The sequence below is a fragment of the Dendrobates tinctorius genome, unplaced genomic scaffold (assembly GCF_039654945.1).
Source record: "Dendrobates tinctorius isolate UK_male_01 unplaced genomic scaffold, ASM3965494v1 ptg000189l, whole genome shotgun sequence".
NCBI lineage: Eukaryota > Metazoa > Chordata > Amphibia > Anura > Dendrobatidae > Dendrobates > Dendrobates tinctorius.
In genome coordinates, this window is record NW_027361856.1 from 11495883 (window position 1) to 11522189 (window position 26307).

Below are 26307 nucleotides of genomic sequence, written 5' to 3' on the forward strand. Positions count from 1 at the left end.
AAGTTTTGGCAAACTCCAGCCTGGCTTTTTTATGTCTCGGGGTAAGAAATGGGGTCTTCCTGGGTCTCCTACCATACAGTCCCTTTTCATTCAGACACCGACGGATAGTACGGATTGACACTGTTGTACCCTCGGACTGCAGGGCAGCTTGAACTTGTTTGGATGTTAGACGAGGTTCTTTATCCAACATGCGCACAATCTTGCGTTGAAATCTCTTGTCAATTTTTCTTTTCCGTCCACATCTAGGGAGGTTAGCCACAGTGCCATGGGCTTTAAACGTCTTGATGACACTGTGCACGGTAGACACAGAAACATTCAGGTCTTTGGAGATGGACTTGTAGCCTTGAGATTGCTCATGCTTCCTCACAATTTGGTTTCTCAAGTCCTCAGACAGTTCTTTGGTCTTCTTTCTTTTCTCCATGCTCAATGTGGTACACAGAAGGACACAGGACAGAGGCTGAGTCAACTTTAATCCATGTCAACTGGCTGCAAGTGTGATTTAGTTATTGCCAACACCTGTTAGGTGCCACAGGTAAGTTACAGGTGCTGTTAATTACACAAATTAGAGAAGCATCACATGATTTTTCGAACAGTGCCAATACTTTTGTCCACCCTCTTTTTTATGTTTGGTATGGAATTATATCCAATTTGGCTTTAGGACAATTCTTTTTGTGTTTTTTCATTTAAGACAAATTAAATGAAGATAATAATACCAAAGAATTTGTGTTTGCAATCATTTTCAGGAAGAAACTGAGCATTATCTAACAGAATTGCAGGGGTGTCAATGCTTTTGGCTACAACTGTATACATTTTCTGAGACCGGTGAGTAAAATGTGGTCACACTGGAAATAGGTGGAGAAGCAGTGATCTTTTATATGTTCCCATGTTACAAAGCCTTTCGAGCCAGCGTCCTTCATCCAGAAGTGAGGAAAAGCAGAGTGGACCTCCTGAAACACGGGTGGTAATGTAAGAGGTATTACAGCACAGAAGTCCCCGTTACACTTGGCATAATTCAATTGATTCTGTATAGAAATAGGCAACATCTCATTATTCATTAATCAAATACCCAGTTTATTATTATATAGACATATAGGTAAATTTGTGAACGAGGGTAGTGTAATCTTTGTATGCAAGTGGGCCTCCAAAGTCAGTGTTACTGGTGGGCCCTTGGCACCCCAGTCCAAAACTGTTTGTGTGTCTCTATCTGTGCAGCATCTACAGCAGGCTGCTACACTCATAGACACAGGAAAAACAAGAAACACAGTCACATGCTCTCCCTGTGTGAACCTCTGGGAGTTTTTTTTTTAACTTTATAAACATCACACAAATTAAGCAACTAAACACTCATAAACAGGAATGGAGATGTTGCACCAAACATATTTCAACACCCCCACTCAACAACTACTTATCCTGTTAGTCCTATTGCGGTTGTGAAGTCCATAAACTTGACTCTTGATAATGGCTTTGTCATACCATCGGCTATCATCTTATCAGACTTGCAATAAACAAACTCGAGTACACCACGTTCCACTAAGTCACTTAAGTGGTGATGTTTTACATCAATGTGTTTAGTCCTTGCACTAATCTTCTCTTTGCTGGCAAGTTTAAAGCATCCTTGGCTGTCCTCATAGATAACTGTTGGTTGAGCTAATGGCTTGCCAAAATCTTCCAAAAGTTGTTTCAACCAAATTACTTCTGGACTTGCATAACGCAGCAGACATATATTCTGCTTCTAAAACCAACAAAAGACAAAAATGAGAAAAACCCTGCTTTAATTAAATAAAAAGCAAAAGTGCATTTAATACGGAGCTCTTAGTAATACTGTATTACATCAAATATAGCATAAAAGCCGTCCCACCATCGACAAGGTGACTGTGTGGTCGGGGCGGTCCTACACTGTCTAATATTAAAAACCTTATCATGTGTCAAAGTTGACGTCAGTGTGTGAATAAGGGCAGACAAAAGTACCCAGTCTGCTTCTGTAGAAGATAATGCGACTGACACTTGTTTTCGGCTGGAACAAGAAATTGAATTTTTTCCTAACTTGAATACCGTATATACTCGTGTATACGCCGAGATTTGCAGCCCATTTTTTTGGGCTGAAAGTCCCCCTCTCGGCTTATACACGAGTCATATACCTGGGGGGATCGGCAGGGGAGGGGGAGCGGGGGTGTCAGATCATACTCACCCTTCTCTGCAGCTCCCCTGCTTGTTCCATGTTGTCGGCGCTGCTCTCTTCCTGCTTCAGCTGTCAAATGGTACCCGCTCATTAAATATGCGCATATTTAATGAGCGGGTACCACGTGACCGCTGAACCAGGAAGAGAGCAGCGCCGACAACATGGAACAACAAGCAGGGGAAACCGACTGATAGGAAAAACAGGCCCTGAAGTCGCTAGGCTTCAAAAGACTATATCAGCACTCAGGTATATTCTGAAGACAGAGCAAAAGATCAACAGATCAGAGACAAAAATGGAATTCAGCTCACCCCGGCCGGGGATAGCAGAACTCCCAAAAAACAAGGCAAAACAAAAACAAAACTGAAGAGTATAAAGCAGAGCAGAAAAACTTAGCTTTGAGACGCAGGAATCAGACTGGTCTCCAAGAACTCAGCAGGAAAATCACCAGCCAGGAAGAAGGGCGCCGGCAGCCTTATATCCAGTCCTCAATTCCAGCCACCCAGTTATCATCTAGCTGCCCAGGTGTTTGGTAATCAGTCTCACTACCTTCCTTCACCAGAGGAGGGAGTTCATCAGACCTCAATGATGAAGGGAAAAATGAACTCACAACAGAGAAGAATGGGGAGAAATTCTGGAATCTCCGATCAGGGTGTCTCCGTCTATCAATAACAGAATGATACAATTATATATTATAAATCAATCATATCTGACCCCGACCCGACTATTTAGGATGGGCTGATTCCAATCATCGGAATGTTTGAGATGTCACTCATTGGATGCAGACTTTATACACATGATTTGGCAATGCCCTATTATTGCACAATATTGGAAGGAGGTGACTTCATTATTAACTTCCCTGGTACAAGACACTGTTCCCCTTGGGCCGCTGGTTTGCCTGTTTGGGGTGTGGGATGATGAATCTTGGGGTCATTATATCGGGATCTTTTAACGGGAAACTTTATTTATGGCACAAAAGGTTCTGGCACTGCGTTGGATGGGGAACTCATGCCCCTCCCCAGGATTTGGATCAATTTGGTGGATGCGGTTATTCCATATGAGCGTACGCTGTATCGAAATAGAGGGTGCCCGGGCAAATTCGAAAAGATCTGGGAGAGGTGGAATTCCTCTCCTCTTACCTTGTAGGAGGGAGACATTGCATAATAATTAGCTGATTATGTGGAACTAGGCTGCGAACTGGTAGTTATAGTTTGGTTTAGAAAGTTAAAAAGACTTTATTGTTCGAATAATAATACAAAACCTTGCATGGTTAACCTGACACTACATTTTATTCTATATGTAAACCGACATATGCATTTTGTTTTATATCTAATACTGTGAAAAGTGTATATACTTTATGCAATGCTTATCATCATATACAAGTGTGTATGTTGTTTGTCTTGTTTATGGTTTAATAAACGAATTAAAAAAAAAAAATAAGGTCAAGTACCTGGTCACCCTAGACCAAGCCCGTGGAAGGAGGAAGGCCTTCCAAGTGAACATGCTGAAGGCCCATCATGAGCGGGAGGCCTGCGCCCTCCCTGTGTGCAACCTTCCCGAGGAAGGAGAGACTGAACCCTCCTGGATCTGCTCACTCAAGCCGAGGCGGGTGGATCCATTGGGAACGTAGAGGTTGGCCACCAGCTCAACGAGGACCCAGCTGGTGGATACTCTACACCCCTTCAGCGAGCTGTTCAGCAGCCTTCCCGGAAGGACCGAGTTGGCTGTCCATCACGTGGACACTGGGGATCACCCCCCAATTCAGCGGTCAGCATATCTGGTCTCTCTCGAGGTGCAGCAGCGGATGCGCCAGGAGATTGACGAAATACTGAAGCTGGGGGTGATCCAGGCATCCAACAGCACATGGGCATCATCCGTAGGCCTCGTCCCCAAAAAGGACCGAACAACCCGGTTCTGCATGGACTACCGGGGGCTCAATGCTGTCACGGTCACCGATGCTTTCCCTATGCCACGCATCGATGACCTGCTCGATCAGTTGGCCGGGGCTAAGTACCTGACCATCGTGGATTTGAGCCGGGGATATTGGCTGATCCTTATGACCCACGAGGCCCGGGAGCGCTCTGCCTTTATCACCCTGTTTGGACTGTACGAGTCCACCGTGTTGCTATTCGCCATGAAGAATTCCCCTGCCACTTTTCAGCGGATGGTCAACATGCTGCTCTAGGGACTTTAAGGGTACGCGGCTGCGTACCTGGTCGATATTGCCATCTTCAGTCCCACATGGGTGGGGAACCTTTTTCCATCTGGGGGCCTTTTGGAAATTTTTACCATCATTCGAGGGCCACACAAAAATGATCACCTTGAAAATTACCCCGGTATATTTAGTCAAACAATTAATTATGGTAACTTACCCTTAATGTGACGGCTGGAGCTGCTTCTCCATCACTGGGAGCTATATATACATCACAGGTGGTAGGATATACAGTATTCGGGGGGATATACAGCACTTTCGGGGTAAATGCAGCACTGGGAAACATACACATCACTTGGGGGGCACATACAGCTATGAGGGGATATATAGCACAGAGATCACAGGGGTGCATATAGCTGGGGGGCACATAGCTTTGGGTGACAGATCACAGGGGGCATATGGGAACACAAACATCACAGGGGGTACATAGCAGGGGGGCACATAGATAACAGGGGGCACAAAGCTGGGAGCCACAGATATCACAGGGGTGCATATAGCTGGGGGCACAGATCATGGGGGGCATATAGCTGGGGTGGCACAGATCACAGGGGGGCACATAGCTGGAGGGCACTGATCACAGTGGGTATAAATAGGTGGGGGCACAGATCATATGTGGAAACATAGCTGGGGGCACAGAGATCATGGGGGGCACATAGCTGCATAGCTGGGGGGGCACATAGCTCAGGGGCACAGATTACAAGTAGAAAAGCACACAGCTGCCAGCACAAAGATCCCCGGGGAGGCACAGAGATCGCTGTGGACTCTCTGGCAGCATCTCCTCTTCCGGGACATGTGGACGGGAGACCATTGGGAGCTAATCCCGCCCACCCAGACGCTAACCCCGCCCACCCAGACGATGTCATCATTCATGTCCAGGGCAGGCATTTTGTAATGAACGCTGCGTGCCATGCACTTGGGGGTTAAAGGGCCGGCAGCTGACAGGATACAGCTGCCGCACGAGCATTGGGGACTCCAGGGACCTGCCCACGGGCCGCATGAAAAGCCACTGCGGGCCGCATGCGGCCAGCAGGCCAGAGGTTCCCCACCCCTGACCTAGAGCATCTGACGAAGGTTCTTAGGCAGGGGCGTAAATACCACGGTCGCAGCAGTCGCCACTGCGACAGGGCCCGGGGGGAGTCAGGGGGCCGGCAGGTCAGACCATGATAGCTCGCGGGACAGTCCCGTTTTTGACCCCCCCCACCCGCGTCCCACCCGGGACTCTATTTTTCCTGCACTGCGCCACGCCCCCCCATGCACTGACCCCATCCTCGCCCTCCCAGATAGACCCACCGCAGCCTGCAATGATGTCCTAGGCTGTTCTGTGGCTGTGTTCACAGGACCTGTGATGAGGTCACAGGAGGGGGGGAGTCAGGGATCACATGATTAGGAGCCTGGTGTCTGCAAGACTCTGCTGTGCAGGTTGTCATGGTGCTGGATGAGGTAAAGTTTATGTGTGGGGTCAGGAGGGGTTCACAGTGTCGATGTAGCAGAGCCATGTGTACAATTTTGGACAGAGCGGAGCCGTGCGTGTACGAGGTGGACACAGCGGAGCCGTGCGTGTACGAGGTGTACGGAGCAGAGCCGTGCGTGTACGAGGTGTACGGAGCAGAGCCGTGCGTGTACGAGGTGTACGGAGCAGAGCCGTGCGTGTACGAGGTGTACGGAGCAGAGCCGTGCGTGTACGAGGTGTACGGAGCAGAGCCGTGCGTGTACGAGGTGTACGGAGCAGAGCCGTGCGTGTACGAGGTGTACGGAGCAGAGCCGTGCGTGTACGAGGTGTACGGAGCAGAGCCGTGCGTGTACGAGGTGTACGGAGCAGAGCCGTGCGTGTACGAGGTGTACGGAGCAGAGCCGTGCGTGTACGAGGTGTACGGAGCAGAGCCGTGCGTGTACGAGGTGTACGGAGCAGAGCCGTGCGTGTACGAGGTGTACGGAGCAGAGCCGTGCGTGTACGAGGTGTACGGAGCAGAGCCGTGCGTGTACGAGGTGTACGGAGCAGAGCCGTGCGTGTACGAAGTGTACGGAGCAGAGCCGTGCGTGTACGAAGTGTACGGAGAGGAGCCGTGCGTGTACGAGGTGTACGGAGAGGAGCCGCGTGTGTACGGAGCAGAGCCGTGTGTGTATGAGATGTACAGAGAGGAGCCGCGTGTGTACGGAGCAGAGCCGTGCGTGTACGAGGTGTACGGAGAGGAGCCGCGTGTGTACGGAGCAGAGCCGTGTGTGTACGAGATGTACGGAGCAGAGCCGTGCGTGTACGAGGTGTATGGAGCGGAGCCTCGCGTGTACGGAGAGGAGCCGCGCATGTACGAAGTGTACGGAGAGGAGCCGCGTGTGTACGGAGCAGAGCGTGTACAAGTTGTACGGAGCGGAACCGCGCGTGTACGAAGTGTACGGAGCGGAGCCGCACATGTACGAGGTGTACGGAGAGGAGCCGCACGTGTACGAGGTGTATGGAGCAGAGCCACGCTTGTACGGAGCAGAGCCGCGCGTGTACGAGGTGTACAGAGAGGAGCCGCGTGTGTACGGAGCAGAGCCGCGCGTGTACGAGGTGTACAGAGAGGAGCCGCGCGTGTACGAGGTGTACAGAGAGGAGCCGCGCGTGTACGAGGTGTACAGAGAGGAGCCGCGCGTGTACGAGGTGTACGGAGCGGAGCCGCGCGTGTACGAGGTGTATGGAGCGGAGCCGCGCGTGTACGAGGTGTATGGAGCGGAGATGTACGTGTATTTTGGCATGGGGGGCCCATTTGAAAGTTTGCACCAGGGCCCTGTAAGGTAGCGCTTGTCTTTAAAGTAGGGGATGTCATGCTCGCCATTTCTCTTATGTCCGCCATGTCTGTTTTGCCTCATGACCCTGGAGCGGTGTGCACGCGCATCTCATGTCTGCTATACTGCTTGTTCCATAGAGCAGTGTGCACACTCACCTCATGTCTGCAGAGCTGCAAGATGCCTGTGTTTCTGCTTTGCCTTCTGTGATCTTCTCGTCATGTCTAGAATCCCTGATCATGTGTCTTTCCTAGTATCCTGCGCTGTCTGGTTCTGCAATCATCTCGTCATGTCTGAAACATTGATCATGTGACGTTTCCTAAGATCCTGCACTGTCTGGTTCTGCAATCATCTCGTCATGTCTAGAACTCTGATCATGTGACCTATCTAGGTTTCAGCACTGATTCTGCAGTCGTCTCGTCAGGTCTGGAACTCTGATCATGTGACTATGCTCTGTTATCCTGTGGATCTGAACCCGGAAGTGCTCCCCTGGTCCTGACCTGGAAGAGGAGGTGCTATGCCCTATATCAGGCCGCCCCTTCCCATGCTCAGGGCCTGAGTATTGTCCCTGCATGGCTGCTTGGTCTGTGCCGCTGCATTCTGCTCTGTCGTGCATCTCTGCACACGCTCCGTGCTCGTATTCTGTCTCTTGTCCCGTGCCTTGTCTTATGTTTGTCCGTTGTGCCATGTTCGTCCTTGTCCTGCTTGGACTTGTAGTCCTTCGGTTATTCTCTGCCTTGCCTGTTTTCGCTATGCCTTGTTCTGTACCTTGCCTTGCTCTGCCTTGTTCCTCCCTATGGTCTCAGTCTTTGCTTGCTCTGCCTCGCTCTCTCCTATGGTGCTCTGTAGTGCTCCCTGGCACACGCACCATCCCTCCTTTCTTTCCGTTTGTGCTCTTTTCCATGTCTAGTCCCAAGGCTCTGCCTTGGCCCGGCTCTGGGCTTCGGCCTACGCTCCGCTGCTAGACTCTTTCCTATTATGCTCTCTTGCACGTTTCTAGGCTAGTCCCAAGGCTCTCCCTTGGCCCGGCTCTGGGCTTCGGACTACGCTCCGCTGCTAGACTCCTATTATGCTCTCTTGCACGTTTCCAGGCTAGTCCCAAGGCTCTGCCTTGGCCCGGCTCTGGGCTTCGGCCTACGCTCCGCTGCTAGCTCTGTTCTTGCTCTAACCTGATTCCGTGTTTCTGCCTATGCTTCCGTCCCTGGTTCCGTACGCTGCCTAAGCTCTGTCTTGTTTCTCGTCTTGTCTTCCCTTGCTCTGTTTCTTCGTGTGCCCTTTGCATACGCCTGGCCTTCCTAGCCTCCTGTTTGTGCCTCAGCCGTGCCCGCCCTAGTCGTGCCCGCCTGCTTGTGCCTCAGCCGTGCTCGTCGGTCAGTGACAGCTGTGTCGCCTGCCATGCCTCAGCCGGGTTTGCTGGAGTCTTGCCCGGTTCTCAGTGCCGCAGCCCGATCAGCTAGCCAGTGCCCTCTGTGCTCCCTTGCACTTCACGCTGTTTCCGCACTGTGCTCTGTGTGCTCTCTAAAGCACGCGCAGGCCCTCGCCTGCTCATGGCATACCTCCCCGTGCTTCTGTAAAAGTACGTGCAGGCTTTGCCATGTTCCCTGTCGTGCCCTCTTGCACGCACAGGCCCTATCCCTGTCCTGGAACACTGACCCTGGCGTGCCTCTCTGCACGCGCAGGACTCTGCCTCACCTGACCCTGGCATGCCTCTCTGCACGTGCAAGACTCTGCCTTGTGACCTTGGCGTGTCTCTACACACGCACTCTGTCTTGTACCTTGTGCTTTTGCGTGTCTCCAAGCACGCACCCTGCCTTGAACCCTGGCGTGTCTCCAAGCACGCACCGCCTTGAACGTTGGCTTGCCTGCCGGATTCCTGAAACCTGCCGACCGTTGCCAGAGGTCCGGAACCAGATGACTGCGGCCTGATGTCCGGAGCTGATGACCGCAGCCTAATGCCTGGACCCTGTCGGTCGTTGCCTGTAGTCCGAAGTCCGATGCCATTGCAGCCCGTCTTGGATCCTGGCGTGTCCTAGCATGCATCCCTTCTAGGAACTCTTGTGTGATCCCTATCACGTATCCTGTCCCCTGGTATTTTTTCGTGCACGTACTATGCCTGGAACATTTGGCGTGCCCTTGCACGCATCCTGCCGTGTTTCACTGTTTGTGCCCTGCACCTGATTCCCTGTTATGCCTTGCACCTGAATAAAGTGTGAATCCACGTTTGAGGAAGAAACTGTGTGACCTCGCTTTATGTTTGGTATCCTGTCCGTCCTGTTGTCAGACACTCAATAGTGTCCCCTGAGCCGGCCGTCTGGTCCCAGCAGTCGTGGTGGCTCACCCCCTTGGTCTTGCCCCTGACACTCCCTGTACAGGGGGTGGGTTCTCACTAGGTCAGCTCGCCCTAGGTGGGTGGGTGCCACGGCCCAGAGGGTCCACGCTAAAAAGGAAGACGGGCTCAGCAGAAGCAGAGTCCGTCACAGGGGATACTCGCTTTGCAGCCAAATAATCAGATCCGGCATGGGTTTTCCATAAAACAATAACAGTCCATGCTGTTTATTCAGGCATCATAAACCCACAGCAATCGAAAGTTCATATCAAACAGCATAGCGTCCATGACAGAGCTCCACTCTGTTAACCCTGTAGTCATACAGGTTATGCAATGTCCAATACGCAAGTTCTCAAGCCTCACAGTTATCTCACCCCGTCAGGGTTACCTCATGGCTGCTTCATACTCCAGACATTCATTCCCTCCCCTGGGAACTCTCAGGTATGTGCAGCCATTATGCACACAGGCACTCAGGAAGGCAGACACATCCTCCAGCGAGACCTTCCAAACGGACCAACCGGGTCCAAGCATTCACTCATGTGACCTATTCTGGCCACCTTATATGGTCCGTAGCCACACCCAAAGGATCACATGGCTATGACCTCATCACAGGTCCTTCAATCATTCTCACACATATACGTTACTATGACATTCTAGATACCCGCCCCTAGGTGGGTTTGTAGGTAGCTGGTTCCACCCATCTCATCAGCTACCTGGAAAGCTCTTCCTGACACAGTGTAGCAAAAGCTCAGCAGTACCTCTGCTGATCAACACACATATTCAAGCTTCAATCCCAAGGCCACCTACCTTGGGATACATAACGATCATTCAGCACCCTGCCACTCATCCTCTCTTCTGGGACACCCACACAGCGCCCCCTAGCGGACACAGTGGTCACTACACTACAGCCCATAACTTTGTAGTTACGCCACTGTTCTTAGGCGGATTCACCAGGCAGGTTTGACCATCAAGCCAGAAGAGTACCAACTGGGCATGAGCGAGGTCCTCTACCTGGGTCACCGGGTAGGCGGTTGGGATGTTCTGAAGCCAGAACCCAGGAAAGCAGATGCCATTGCATCCTGGCCCACCCCCAGAACCAAGAAACAGGTGGTTGTCCTTCCTGGGGAGCACTGGGTACTATAGGAGGTTTGTCCCACACTATAGTACCCTGGCCTCCCCCAATAGACTGGTCAGTCGCCTGCGAGACCGCTATTCAGGCACTCAAGACCGCTTTCTCCAGCTCCCCAGTACTACAAGCTGCTGACTTTGCGTGGCCGTTTGTAGTAGAGACTGATGCCAGTGACTTTGGCCTCAGTGCCGTGCTCAGCCAGGTCAACACAGCGGGCCAGGAGCATCCCGTCCTGTACCAGAGCAGGAAGCTATTGTCGAGAGAGGTGGCCTACTCCACGATGGAAAAGGAGTGCCTGGCAATTGTGTGGGCCCTGCAGCGTTTGCAACCATACTTGTACGGGCATCCCTTCATCGTGGAAATGGACCACAACCCCCTCAGCTGGTTGCACAAAGTCCACAGGACGAATGGGAGGTTGCTGTATTGGATCCTGGTGCTCCAGCAGTACCACTTCTCCATTCGCCACAAAAGGGGCCGCGACCATGGCAAAGTTGACGGGTTATCTTGGCAAAGAGATTGCAGGAGTGTGCTCGGGGGAACACAGGAATGTGATGCCCCCTAGCGCCCGCTAAAGCGGGGAGGTGTGAGCGACGAGGGAGAGTCCATTTTGAATTATAAGTTCAGGACATCTCCTGTCCACTCTTGGTTTGTGCCCCCACCCTTGTGTTCCCTAGGCCATACAAAGCCATGCAATATTTATCTTTAATTAAAAACCAAGGAACAAGCTTTTTGCAGTCAGCTGGCTCCCTTTGTGTGTGACTGAAGCACATGGGGACAGCGCGTACAACAAGTCACAGCACGTACAACAAGTCACAGCAGGCTCTGAGGTATCTGGAAAATGACCTAAAATAACAGAATGCAATATCCCTGAGCCTAGCAAGCACATTCTCGGAACCGGCATTCCTTTCCCCACACACCTGTGTCTGGCAGCCACATGTAGCACTCTGCATTATTGAGTTATAAAGCATAGCTACCAGGAATTTCATATGGTGGGCATATTAAGTCACTATGCGCAGATAAAATCCAGTGGAACCCATTGGCGTTGTCATCGACCCACTCAGAGCTTCGGGCGGAAAGTTTTGAACCGCCACGGTTCTAGGCAGAAAATCATACTCTCCGATGTGGGAGGGGAGAGGCTGCACCAGATCAGGGGTGGCAGCAGAGTGTGGGAGGGCCTAGGATATGTAAGGCAGTCCCTCATTTTGGACTGCGCTTTTCTAATGGCAGGAGGACACGTTAACTGACGCAGCCAGGAAAGCCTGTAACTAAGATCTGGACCTATGATCCATCAGCGGCTCCCTGTGGTCACATGCTACATAACACTGTAATTGCAACCTATGTATACCCTATCCTTGTACTACACTTGTGACTCTATACCTGTATTTAGCTGTTGTAAAAATATACCTGTATATTTCTAGTGCGCCTGTTCGGTGATTTAGGCTATGTACCCACGTATGCAGAAAAAAACTGACTCCTTCCCAGGAAAAACACTTTTTTTTGCGCATTTTTTTATGCGTTTTTTACAGGAGCATCCTCCTGCTCATAGAATATAGTTAGAAATGCGGATTTTTCTGCGACATTAATGAGCATGCTGCGCTTTTTACCGCGGTGCGTTTTTTTGCGGTAAAAAAGGCATCAATGTGCACAAAAAATGAAGAATTTATTAAAATGAATGGGATGCTTCTTGTAAGCGTTTTTTAAGCGCTTTTGCCGGTAAAAACGCGGAAAAAAACGCTTATGTGGGTACACAGCCTAAATATGAAATTAATCTTGGACTGCTCTTTTATCTCAATTCAGGAATCCCCACGTACGCACACTCGGTCAATTGTACGCTACCCTGGTTAGTTTCTGACCCGATATAAGCCTGTTGTCGCATGGGGATTATGTCGATTGAGGAACTGGTGGCAGAATATCATACTGTTTTAGTGACGAACTCTGGGAGTGACGGCCGGGAGGTTTATAGATATATCCCCAGCCTCGACTGGTGATATATATCCCCCCTCACTGGGAGCGCCTCACTAACTATAAGGGAAGCCTTTCTGGTGACTATTTGCCCTCGGTGGAGTTCCCTGACTGACCTGGAGCAACTGGCAGCGCCAGAGAGCCAATCCCTGCAGGTTCTTCTCTCCCCTCCCCCAAGGTGAGCGAAGTTGACACCTTCTTTCCCTGCGAGATCCTTCACAGACACTATTAGTGGGGGGCGGTATACGGGCACTATTAGACTACTTTCACACATCAGGTTTTCGGCGTCAGGCGCGATCCGGCGTCGTGCCGGAGCGCCGGATCCGGCAAATATTTCGTAAAACCGGATGTGACGGATCCGTTTTTCTGCCGGATCCGTCTTGTTCTTGACAGACAAAACCGGATCTGTCTCATCCGGTTTTTGTTCCATTTTTCGACGGATTACGCCGGATCCGGTTTTTAAAATCGCCCCTTGTGGCCTTCCGAACGGGATTGGCTACTGAAAAACTATATATAGCGTGTTCCTACAGCCCTTCTTTGACAGGTTGTAGAGGAGAAAGTGCAGGTTGGAGAGAAGAGCAAGTTACTGGCGAAGATGGATGTTGTGATTGGAAATATTTTGAAGAATTTGGCGGATTTTACAGCGGAGGCGAATCGTTTGAGGGTGATTGTTCTGGAGAAGGAGAGAGCGAGACAGCAGCGCATCAGGCATCGTAGACGACGTTTGTGGATCCACCCCATCACAGCCAAGAGAATGACGCGTGGGGTCTATTCTACACTCTACATGGACCTTAGATGAAACCCGGATAAATTTTTTGGATATGTTCGGATGAAAATGGAGAATTTTGATTACTTGGTGGAGAGCATTGCACACCTCATAAGAAAAGCGGACACCTATTGCCGCTTCTCTGTTTCACCCGCAGAGCGTCTGATGGTGACTTTAAGGTAAGCCACATTTATTGGATGTGATCGCATCAGAGCACACTTTCACTGCAATCTTGTTGGTGGTAGTTTGTATCTCCAAGTGTTATAGCTGAGTTTTGGTATGTAATGCTGTGATTTTAAACTAATTGATTGTTTTTTAATTCCCCACAGATTTCTTGCAACTGGAGAATCCCTTTCGTCACTGCATTTCCAGTACAGACTCGGGATTTCCACCATATCTGGAATAGTGAAGTACACATGCCGTGCACTGTGGGACTCCTTAGCTGAAGAGTTTTTACCAGAGCCCACAACAGAGAGGTGGATTGAAATTTCAGAAAAGTTTCAACAGATATGTCAGTTTCCCAACTGCTTGGGCGCTGTGGACGGGAAACATATCCGCATTGTAAAGCCAGCCGGATCGGGATCGGAATATTTCAATTACAAGAAATATTTTTCAATTGTCCTCATGGCCATCGCTGACGCGGAATACAAATTTATTGCTGTGGATATTGGGGCCTATGGCCGCTCCAATGACTCTCAAGTTTTCAAACTGTCTGCCATGGGGCGTAAACTGTATGGAAACACCTTCCAGTTCCCACCCCCTAGACCGCTGCCGCAAACATCTGGTCCACCTATGCCATTTGTCTGTGTAGGGGATGAAGCCTTCCAGCTGTCAGAACACCTTTTGAAACCGTACTCTAGCAGAGGATTGACAAGACCAAAACGCATTTTTAATTACCGCCTCACAAGAGCAAGAAGAATGGTTGAATGTACCTTTGGTATTCTGACAGCCAAATGGCGGGTCCTATTGACTGCGATCAACCTCAAGACAGAAACTGTGGACGAGGTGATCAAAGCTTGCGTGGTACTCCACAATTTTGTTATCTGCAAGGAACCCATTTCCATTGAGGACACCTCTGAAGAAACCACCTTGCAAGATTACCATGACATTACCACTAGAAGTTCTGTGACGGTTTCAGTAATGAGGGACAATTTTGCACTATACTTTATGTCACCTCAAGGCAGAGTACACTGGCAGGATGACAGAGTGTGAAAGATTTGTGCCTAACCAAACTTGTGTACCTTCTGTACCAACAGTATATACCTTTGCCAACCAAAGATGGCTATCTTGTCATGGTCTTACTATTTTTAGCTTTAGGCCACAGGTGTGTACCTGGTTGTGTTTTATGCAAAGTATTTCACCTTTTAACAAAAGTTGTGTACATTGTTAGGAAATCACCAACAATAAACACAACTTTTTAGGTGAAATACTTTGCTTCAAACACAACCAGGAACACAACTGTGGCAAAAAGCTAAAATTTACCCACAGTTATATACCTGGTTTTGAATACCTTTTTACCTTTGAAATACCCTGTATTTAACCTTTTTTTTAAACATAGTTCGCCGCAGAAAGAAATGACAGACAACCATTGTGAAACGATAATTTAACTTTTATTTAAAATATTTTTTTTTTTGTAAAATGTTTTTAATGTGCAAAAAACTTTTTTAATAAAGGTTTTAAACCCAATGGGCATTTTTATTAAAAAACACATTATAAATCTGTGTAGTGTGGGGTGGAAATACTGCTGGAGGGGCTGCGGGACACTTCGACACTGGGAGTGTGGAGAGAGGACTGGGATCGTGGTGGGGAAGGAACAGTTAAGGGCATGTCACACTAAGCGATATCGCTAGCAATATCGCTATAACTAGTGACGTTATAGCGATATTGCTAGCGATATCGCTGTGTCTGATACTTACCTACGACCGGCTCCCCCGCTGGTTATCGCTGATCGCACGAGAACGTCCTGGACTGTTTCTCGTCGTCAGCTTCCTGCGGCGCTTCCTGTGGAGAAGACGAGCGACGCGTGGAGCCGGGCGGGAGGACGCAGGATCGCCTGGTGTGACAGGTAAGTAGCGACCCCCGTCCCCAGCGATGTCGCTGGTGAGATCTGCCTGTGTGGCAGCTCACTAGCGACCACTTAGCGATGTACCAGCGATCCTGACCGCGTCATATCGCTGGTCGGGATCGCTGGTGCATCACCAAGTGTGACAGTACCTTTAGAGGTGAAGGTGTGGAAAAAGCTACAGAATGGATGGACATGTGGGAGGCAGAAGAGGTGGTGGGCGGTGGAGTGGAGGGTTGGGCAGGGACTGTAGGAGCAGATGATGTTGATGGCAAGTTGTATGGGGAAGGAGTTTGGTACGGGGAAGGAGTTTGGTACGGGGAAGGAGTTTGGTACGGGGAAGGAGTTTGGTACGGGGCAGGTTGCTGGAAGTGGGGAGATGTCTGGTACTGGGGAGGTTGCTGGTTACTGGGGAGGTTGCTGGTACTGGGGAGGTGGCTGGTATGTAATAGGAGGGGGAGGATGGAAAGTGGCTGGAGGGGGTGCAGGTGGAGGAACTACTGGGGTGGGAGGAGGAGGTTGGGAGGTAACGTGCTGGAGAGCACCGTGGCATGAATGCATTACATGCATCTGCTGGGTAGGAGAGAGCGTTTCCATGCGCTCCACAACAGACCTGAAAAAGGTGTGGTTTGGCGAAGATCTTGCTTCTGAATGCATGGTTTGCAGGAGCGTCTTCACCTCCAGAATGCTGGAGTTGATCTGCTGAAAGCCTGCGGAGATTTGCTCTGACAAGACTTTTAGACAGTTCTGGAAAGATGCATTCAGATGCAAGAACTCTGGCACATAAGTCTTTTCCTGACCCCTCTGCCGCTGCCGCCCAGTACCCGCAGGTGTACTAGAGGTGGCAGGGGCAGAAGGGTGGGGTAAAGGGAAAGCGATCTCCTCACCAGCAGCTTCATGTAATGTAGGCGGCCACGATGCTCCTGTGCTGGTGGATGGGACAGATGGGTCGAATGTGTGGGAAGGCTGGGAAGGTGCAGATGTACCGGGGCGGTCGAAGTGTCCCTCGGTGCCGGTCTCCTCAGGGATCGCCTCAGAAGGGTCCAATCGTGCAGGCTTCCGAGTGCTGCTCACCGTGCTGTGGAATAAAGAGAAAAAAAAACAATTAAAATAGTGACATGGTATGGCCCTGGCTGAAAAAAAAAAGTTACATCTAAACATTTTTTTGTCACATGTGGTGTGTAATATTTACCTTCTGGTGACCATTGTATCCCGGAGGAACGACAGGGCTCGTGCGTACTTGTACTTGCTCCTGCGTCCTCCAGATCCACTCGGGGCCCGCATCTCTTTATTGAACTCCTTCTTGAAACGATCCCTCACAGACCGCCACCGCTTCACAATTCTGTCCCCTGAAACGAGAAAGGACAAAGTGGTTAGTATACAACATCAGTGTTTCCCAAACTCCAGTCGTCATGGTCCCCAGGGGTCATGTTTTCAGGATTTCCATAGTAAATAGAAATCCTGAACACATGATCCGTGGGGACCACGAGGACTGGAGTTCGGGAAACACTGGTTTACATCAAGCAACCGGTACTGTATATACTTACTCTCTTTGATCTGGGCCCGAGCATCGAGGTCCTCCCAGCGGGCCACAAGGAGCGAACAGATTTCCTCCCAGAGTCGTCGGGTAACGATCAGGTCAGCATGGCGGCGGTCAGCCATATTCCAGAGCGGCTCCCTTTCTCTGACGAGATGGATGAGGTGGTCCACATCAATTCCTCCATCCTCACCGTCTGAGTCGGGAGCACGCTGTGAAGGCTGTTAAAGTAAAAGAGAAAAATAGCAAAATTAGTCCCCACACTTAAGACATGAAATAAAAAGTGTACCAAAATTTCACTTAAATATTATACTTACACGCTGGTGACCGCCGCGTTGCTGTCACCGACGACCCTGGGAGGCACTGCGAGGACCTCTTGGCCGAGCACCAGATTGGGAAGTCTAGAGAAGAAAAGAAAAAAATTTATGTGTTTGGATGTAGGCATTTGTTTGCTGTGTGTGGTCTGCAGAACATTGTTTTCTATGTGTTGTGTGTAGTGTGATGTTGTGTTTCTGCGTTTGATGCAAAAAACTTACCAATTGTGAGCCCACTCCAAGTGTCTGTCCACCCCTTCCTTCTTCTTCTGGGAGCTCCTCTTCATCTTGTGATTCCTGTTTTGAAATAAAAGGCAATGAATAGACATATATTACAGAGATAATGGATTTTGGAAATAAAAACTTGCCGTCAAACGCTGAAGATGCGAGGGAGGGCTCCCAGAAGAAGATGTGCTGTCTTCCTGCTGGCCAGACTCCATGCCTGTGGGTGGTGTTACTGCTGCTGCCAGTGCTGCCACTGTTGCTGCTGCTGCATCTCTTGGGCGGCTGTTGAATAAAGAGAAACAAAGGGCCAATGAATATCTTGATATTCCATGGCCCTAGTTTGGAGGAATGGGGGATTTGATAATTACCGTCTCTCATCTGCTGCTGGACTCCCCTCCCGTTGTTCAGCATGCTGCTCCATTTGGGGTGGTGGTGGTGCTGATGGTGCTGCAGTGGTCTCCTGCCTTCTCCTGCGCCATGTTCCTGTCTTGGGTGGCATGTTGGGTGTGGCTGAGGGTCCCACTGTCATGCTTTTATATATGTGTCTTGTGGGCAGAGCTACTGAACATGCTCAGACCAAAAAAAACGGATCCGGCGCATTGCGGCGTTCATAGGCTTTCATTGTGTGAAAAAGCCGGATGCGCCGGATTCGGCGTGTCCGGCTTTTTCGCTGGAGACAAAAAACGTTACAGTAGCTGTTTTTTCCAGACGCCGGATTGCGACACATTGCCGGATCCGGCGAAAACCGGATGAATCGCATGGCCATCCGGCACGATCCGGCGCTAATGCAAGTCAATGGGGGAGAAACCGGATCCGGCATTGCATTTCGCCGGATCCGGTTTTTGTCAAAAGTGCCGGATCGCGCCTGACGGCGAAAACCTGATGTGTGAAAGAGGCCTTAGGGTGAGCGTCCACGTAGCGCGTTGCTTGCGCTTTAGATGGAGCGAAAAGCCCGCTCCAACCAAAGCCCTGCCCCCTTCTGTACACACGGTGATTCCGGATGAGGGTCTCCGCAAGGTAAACAGATATGATGCGCTCTAAAAAGACGCGCCGCATGTCCGGTTTCGTGTGTTTGTCACCCGCGTATTAGGACGCATAGTGGAGACGGAATTTCATAAAATCCCCTCCACTATGCTGTAACATCTGAAGGCTGTGTGCCCACATTGCGGTGGGTTTCCGCCGCGTTTTACCGCAGCGGAAACACTTAAAAAATGCTAATAAAATGCATCCCCATGTAATCCTATGGGATTCCGCAATTGCTGTGCCCATGCTGTGCCCTGCATAGCGGTAAAATCCGCAGCGTTTCTGCAACGTGGGCACTTAACCTAAATGCTGCAGCTGTACACAGCAAATCCGGATGTAATATGGCCGTGGAAACATACCCTTAGAGGTTGGGTGTATTCAGACGGTACATGGTACACGGACACTATTATGGGGGCAGTATACGGACACTATTAGTGGGGGCGGTACACGGACACTATTAGTGGGTGCGGTACACGGACACTATTATGGGGGCAATATACGGACACTATTAGAATATGTGCACACGTTGAGGATTCTGCTGCGTTGTACAGCACCATTAAAGTCTATGAGAATTGAAAAACGCTGTGCACATGCTGCGGATTTTTTGCGGATTTAAATCCGCAGCATGTCAATTCTTTGTGCGGAATCCGCATTGTTTTGACACGTGCTCCATTATAGGAATCCGCAGGTGTAAGGCTGCGTTCACACGTCGCGTTTTTTTCGCAGCGGTTTTTAACGCGCATTTTTGCCGCGAAAATGCAAAAAAACAGAATCCCATGCAATCCTATGGGATTCCGCTAATGCTGCGAATTTTCCCGCGGCGGAATCGCATCGCGGAAAAATCCCCAGCATGCGGAATCGCGGGCCTTCCGCCCACATAGAAATGCATTGTTCTGCTTACTTCCCGCATGTGGCTGTGCCCACCATGCAAAAAGTAAGCAGAACATTTGCGGATGGTACCCACGGTCCGGAGGAGACTGTCCTCCAGGCTGTGGGTGCCATATCCCTGTAAAAAATAGAATTAAGATAAAAAATCAGGTTATATTCACCTTTCGGCGTCCCACGCAGCCTTCCCGGGCCTCAGTGATGCTCCTGTTCCCAGTAATGCCTTGCGAGACCTTTGGTGACGTCGCGGTCTCGCAATAATGTAGCGGTCCCTAGTCCTCGCGAGATCGCTACAGTATTGCGAGACGCCGCCGAGCTCTGCTCTCCCTGCTGCTGCTCCCGCTCCTACTCTGCTCCGGTCCAGTGAGTAGAGTGTGGGTGATGAGTGGTCTGTGTCCCTGGAGAGGAGGGGGAACAAAGAGTCTCCATGGAAGAGGCCAGAGGGGTCCGGAGGAGGAAGAGGAGGCCAGAGGAGAAAGAGGAGGCCAGAGGAGAAAGAGGAGGCCAGAGGAGAAAGAGGAGGCCAGAGGAGAAAGAGGAGGCCAGAGGAGAAAGAGGAGGCCAGAGGAGAAAGAGGAGGCCAGAGGAGAAAGAGGAGGCCAGAGGAGAAAGAGGAGGCCAGAGGAGAAAGAGGAGGCCAGAGGAGAAAGAGGAGGCCAGAGGAGAAAGAGGAGGCCAGAGGAGAAAGAGGAGGCCAGAGGAGAAAGAGGAGGCCAGAGGAGAAAGAGGAGGCCAGAGGAGAAAGAGGAGGCCAGAGGAGAAAGAGGAGGCCAGAGGAGAAAGAGGAGGCCAGAGGAGAAAGAGGAGGCCAGAGGAGAAAGAGGAGGCCAGAGGAGAAAGAGGAGGCCAGAGGAGAAAGAGGAGGCCAGAGGAGAAAGAGGAGGCCAGAGGAGAAAGAGGAGGCCAGAGGAGAAAGAGGAGGCCAGAGGAGAAAGAGGAGGCCAGAGGAGAAAGAGGAGGCCAGAGGAGAAAGAGGAGGCCAGAGGAGAAAGAGGAGGCCAGAGGGGTCCGGAGGAGGAAGAAGAGGCCAGAAGGGTCCGGAGGAGGAAGAAGAGGCCAGAAGGGTCCGGAGGAGGAAGAAGAGGCCAGAAGGGTCCGGAGGAGGAAGAAGAGGCCAGAAGGGTCCGGAGGAGGAAGAAGAGGCCAGAAGGGTCCGGAGGAGGAAGAAGAGGCCAGAAGGGTCCGGAGGAGGAAGAAGAGGCCAGAAGGGTCCGGAGGAGGAAGAAGAGGCCAGAAGGGTCCGGAGGAGGAAGAAGAGGCCAGAAGGGTCCGGAGGAGGAAGAAGAGGCCAGAAGGGTCCGGAGGAGGAAGAAGAGGCCAGAAGGGTCCGGAGGAGGAAGAAGAGGCCAGAAGGGTCCGGAGGAGGAAGAAGAGGCCAGAAGGGTCCGGAGGAGGAAGAAGAGGCCAGAAGGGTCCGGAGGAGGAAGAAGAGGCCAGAAGGGTCCGGAGGAGGAAGAAGAGGCCAGAAGGGTCCGGAGGAGGAAGAAGAGGCCAGAAGGGTCCGGAGGAGGAAGAAGAGGCCAGAAGGGTCCGGAGGAGGAAGAAGAGGCCAGAAGGGTCCGGAGGAGGAAGAAGAGGCCAGAAGGGTCCGGAGGAGGAAGAAGAGGCCAGAAGGGTCCGGAGGAGGAAGAAGAGGCCAGAAGGGTCCGGAGGAGGAAGAAGAGGCCAGAAGGGTCCGGAGGAGGAAGAAGAGGCCAGAAGGGTCCGGAGGAGGAAGAAGAGGCCAGAAGGGTCCGGAGGAGGAAGAAGAGGCCAGAAGGGTCCGGAGGAGGAAGAAGAGGCCAGAAGGGTCCGGAGGAGGAAGAAGAGGCCAGAAGGGTCCGGAGGAGGAAGAAGAGGCCAGACGGGTCCGGAGGAGGAAGAAGAGGCCAGACGGGTCCGGAGGAGGAAGAAGAGGCCAGAAGGGTCCGGAGGAGGCCAGAAGGGTCCGGAGGAGGCCAGAAGGGTCCGGAGGAGGCCAGAAGGGTCCGGAGGAGGCCAGAAGGGTCCGGAGGAGGCCAGAAGGGTCCGGGGGAGGCCAGAAGGGTCCGGGGGAGGCCAGAAGGGTCCGGGGGAGGCCAGAAGGGTCCGGAGGAGGCCAGAGGGGTCCGGAGGAGGAAGAAGAGGTCAAAGGGGTCCGGAGGAGTCCAGAGGGGTCCGGAGGAGGAAGAGGAGGCCAGAGGGGTCCGGAGGAGGACAGAGGGGTCCGGAGGAGGAAGAGGAGGCCAGAGGGGTCCGGAGGAGGAAGAGGAGGCCAGAGGGGTCCGGAGGAGGAAGAGGAGGCCAGAGGAGGAAGAGGAGGCCAGAGGGGTCCGGAGGAGGAAGAGGAGGCCAGAGGGGTCCGGAGGAGGAAGAGGAGGCCAGAGGGGTCCGGAGGAGGAAGAGCAGGCCAGAGGGGTCCGGAGGAGGAAGAGGAGGCCAGAGGGGTCCGGAGGAGGAAGAGGAGGCCAGAGGGGTCCGGGGGAGGAAGAGGAGGCCAGAGGGGTCCGGAGGAGGAAGAGGCCTGTGCTGTGTATATCATGTGGGGCTGTGCTGTATACCATGTGGTGCTGTGCTGTATACCATGTGGGGCTGTGCTATATACCAATGGGGGGCTGTGCTGTATACCATGTGATGCTGTGCTTTATACCATGGCGCAGTGCTGTATACCAATGGGGGGCTGTGCTGTATACCAATGGGGGGCTGTGCTGTATACCAATGGGGGGCTGTGCTGTATACCAATGGGGGGCTGTGCTGTATACCAATGGGGGGCTGTGCTGTATACCAATGGGGGGCTGTGCTGTATACCAATGGGGGGCTGTGCTGTATACCAATGGGGGGCTGTGCTGTATACCAATGGGGGGCTGTGCTGTATACCAATGGGGGGCTGTGCTGTGTGGGGCTGTGCTGTATACCATGGCACAGTGCTATATACCAATGGGGGCTGTGCTGTATACCATGTGATGCTGTGATATATACCTTGTGGGGCTGTGCTTTATACCATGTGGGCCTGTGCTTTATACCATGTGGGGCTGTGCTTTATACCATGTGGGGCTGTGCTGTATACCAATGGGGGGCTGTGCTGTATACCAATGGGGGCTGTGCTGTATACCAATGGGGGCTGTGCACCAATGGGGGGGCTGTGCTGTATACCAATGGGGGGCTGTGCTGTATACCAATGGGGGGCTGTGCTGTATACCAATGGGGGGCTGTGCTGTATACCAATGGGGGGCTGTGCTGTATACCATGTGGGCCTGTGCTTTATATCATGTGGGCCTGTGCTTTATACCATGGCACTGTGCTCTATACCAATGGGGGGGCTGTGCTGTATACCATGTGGGGCTGTGTTATATACTATGTGGCTGTGTTATATACCATGGGGGGTACATTATACATTATATTCTATGGGGGAGGCTGTGTTATATAATATGGGGGGCTACATTATATTCTATGGGGAGGTGGGCTGTATTATATTCTATTCTGGGCTACATTATATTCTATGAGGGGGCTGTATTATCTTTATTATATTCTATGGTGGTGATCGCATCATACACTATGAAGGGGCTACATTATACTATATGAGGAGGCATTGTATTCTACGGGGGGGGCTGCATTATATTTTATGGGGGGCTAGATTATATTGTAGTGGGGCTTTATTATACTTTATGAGGGGGCTACATTATATTTTATTGGGGCTGCATTATACTATATGAGGAGGACTACATTGTATTCTATGGAGGGGCTACATTACACTATATAAAGGTCTGTCATACATTCTATACTATATGAGGGGGGCTGCATTATATTCTACGGGGGTTACATTGTATTCTAAGGGGTGGCTGCATTATACTATAAGAGGGGGGCTGAATTATATTCTATGGGGGTTACATTATATTGTATGGCAGGGCTGCATTATATTATATGTGGGCTGCATTATACTGTATCAAGGACTATGGCGAATACCTTATACTATATGAAGAACTATGGGGTGCATTATACTATGGGAAGTGAATTGTACTACATGGATGACTGACGGTGTATTATACTATATGGAGCACTATGAGGAGTATATTAAACTATATGGAGGACTGAGCAGTGTATTTTAATATATGAACGACTGAGGAGTGTATTATACTATATAGAGCACTATGGGGCAGATCGTATTATATGGAGGACTATGAGGGACATTATATTATATGGAGGACTATGGGGTGTAAACTGTAGATGTGCTGCTGATAACTTGATACTGTTTGGGGATAGATTGATTGATATGACCTAGTAGGGATCTCTGAAGTGTCGCTACGAGGTCGCTGGTCAGATGTCAAACAGTCAAATCTCACCAACGACGCAGCAATGATATGGACCTGTAGTATTGAGGTCATTCCTCGTTGTCCCTGTCAAACACAGCGATGCATGCTGGCCAGCGGGACACCAGCGATCAAAAAATGGCCCAGGACATTCGAGCACGATCAGCGACATCGCAGCAGGGGCCCGATCGCTGCTATGTGTCACACGTATGGAGATCGCTGTTGCGTCACAAAATCGGTGACGCAACAGCAATCTCGCTATGTGAGACGGGAGCTTTAGTGATTGTTCTGTCCCCATCATTCTCTCTCAGACGGTGGAAAGAGGTCGGGAAACAAGTGTTGAACGACTTCAATATTGTCGATCACACTCATTTAGCATCCTGAACTCACTGCATGTAACTACAACCGAAATGCTTCTGTGTGATGTGCAATATGTTAGCATTTGGGGCCACATTTTAAAATTGGCCTAGGGCCCCACTCATACACATGACATGATGCAGCATCACAGATCACAATCTCTGCCAGTGACTCCTATATAAGATACACACACTTCACTCTCTTATATGGCCTAATATGTCATATGAGGCCTGTATACCGACCGTACAGACTGCACTATCATCCTCCTGTATGCCGTACATAGGCAGAGAGTGCGGTCTGTACAGTATCTAAGATGGCAACAGTCTGTATGTCTTATACGGGGCCTAATAGGAGGCTGACACTCAGTATGTCTTATAGGGGGCCTTATAGGAGGCCGACAGTCTGTATGTCTTATAAGGGGCGTAATAGGAGGCCGACACTCTGTCTTTATAGGGGGCCGACACTCTGTCTTATAGGGGGCGTAATAGGAGGCCGACAGACTGAATGTCATATACGAGGCCAATATGCCGTACATACCGCAATATCGGCATCCTATATACTGTACATACCACACTCTAAGCCTCTTATAGAAATAATCTGTTATAGGAGACCGAGAGTGCGGTCTGTATGTGATATAGGAGGCCAAGAGTGCAGTGTGTACGATATATAGGAGCCTTAGGCCTGTTTCACACATCAGTTTTTTTGGTCAGTCAAAATCCGCAAAAATGGCGGATAACGGATCCGTTCCAGTACTGACCACAACGTTTGGCACCAGACCGTTATTTTAACGGAATAATGGATCCGTGAAAGGAGAGGAGAGAATTTTTCAGCCACCAGAACAGAGTTTAGGGTTAAATTTGCGGCTGAGTGAAGTAGTTTGGGCATGCGCAGTGATAAATGCGGATCCGGCCGCCCAAAAAAATGTTGCATGGTCCGTCCGGGCATGTCGGCGGACGTCAAAATTTTGGCGGATCCGCAAAAAAACGGATCCTTTTTTTGCAAAACGGCGGATTTTGACTGATGGTAAAATACGGATGTGTGAAACAGGCCTTAGGCTGAGTTCACACGTGGCGTTTTTTTCGCGTTTCCGCGGCGGTTTTAACCTCGTGATTTTGCCGAGAAAACGCGAAAAATAAGCATCCCATGCATTCCTATGGGATTCCGCAATGCTGTGCTAATGCTGCGGTTTTTACCGCGGCGGAATTGCTTTGCGGTAAAACCGCAGCATGCTCATTAATTTTGCGGAATCGCGGCGATCCCGCACCCACAGGAATGCATTGTTCTGCTTACTTTCCATATGTGACTGTGCACACCATGCGGAAAGTAAGCAGAACAATTGCAGATGGTACCCACGGTCCGGAGGAGAGGAGACTGTCCTCAGGGCTTTGGGTACCATATCCCTGTAAAAAATAGAATTTAAAATAAAAAAATATTGTTACTCTCACCCTCCGACGTCCCACGCAGCCTTCCCGCCTCTCTCCACGCTCCCGGTCCCAGTAAGCCTTTGCGAGCGATGACGTCCGTTCTCGCGGGATCGCGAAGTCTCCCGGTCATTCGCGAGACGTCCCGATCCCGTGACAACGGACGTCATCGCGGTAATTCTCGCAAAGGATTACTGGGACCGGGAGCGTGGAGAGAGGCGGGAAGGCTGCGCGGGACGTCGGAAGGTGAGAACAACAATATTTTTTTTTATTATTTTTTACATCCTATCTTTTACTACTGATGCCGCATAGGCGGGCTCAGTAGTAAAAAGTTGGTCACACTCGTCAAACACTGTGTTTGACGAGTGTGACCAACCTGTCATTCAGTTCTCCAAGCGATGCTACAGATCGCTAGCATTCTGCAAGCTAATTACGCTTGCAAAATGCTAGTTTTTCCGCGGGAAAGTCGCGGGAATTTAACATGCGATTTTCCCACGGAATGGAATTCCGGAACTCTCGCGGTAATTTCCGCGAGAGTTGCGCTATGTGTGAACCCAGCCTTAGCGCGTTCTCTTTTGCACACTGTACAGCTTGCTAAATGGCACGTTTTAGTGGGAGAGCCCAAGAAATGAACGCTAATAAAACCCTTTATGGTAGCTATAGGGTGAACCCCTAGAGTCAATTCCCCTGGTGGGCCCTAGGCACCCCAGTCCGACCCTGCACTTACCCTGGGGGGAACACTTGCAGACAGCGCCCTCACTGCTGTCATAGAGTTGCTGGGTTTAGTGAGAGTGTGGCCACGTGCGGTTTCCGGATCACGTGTGTAATCATTACGTCACGGGAGGCGTGGCCTCATGTCACCGCGTTCGTCACCCTGACTCCGC

The 26307-nt window shown here is 50.9% G+C and overlaps 1 protein-coding gene and 1 long non-coding RNA gene across 3 annotated transcripts; both read right to left on the reverse strand.

Annotated features, from left to right (window-relative positions):
* Positions 1-1047: 1047 nt before the first annotated feature.
* On the reverse strand, positions 1048-26291 carry LOC141055704 (uncharacterized). 2 transcript variants are annotated; one of them, XR_012221517.1, is made up of 2 exons: positions 26151-26291; positions 1048-1732 (listed from the first exon to the last, which is right to left on the reverse strand). XR_012221517.1 is itself a non-coding variant. In XM_073552394.1 (2 exons), exon 1 carries the CDS (start codon positions 7233-7235, stop codon positions 5859-5861), a length of 1377 nt encoding a protein of 458 aa, XP_073408495.1. In that variant the 5' UTR covers positions 7236-13643; the 3' UTR covers positions 1048-1732; positions 2787-5858. The 2 variants fall into 2 exon arrangements, 1 of the variants encoding a protein (XP_073408495.1); XM_073552394.1 differs by lacking the exon at positions 26151-26291 and adding an exon at positions 2787-13643.
* Positions 14923-19884, reverse strand: LOC141055702 (uncharacterized). Its single transcript, XR_012221516.1, has 2 exons — positions 16944-19884; positions 14923-16745 (listed from the first exon to the last, which is right to left on the reverse strand). It is a non-coding gene; the product is annotated as an uncharacterized lncRNA (long non-coding RNA).
* Positions 26292-26307: the final 16 nt, after the last annotated feature.

What these genes read in the sequence shown, in the direction of transcription:
- LOC141055704 (XM_073552394.1), bottom strand. Translation starts at nt 7,235, where the DNA reads ATGAGGCAAAACAGACATGGCGGACATAAGAGAAATGGCGAGCATGAC.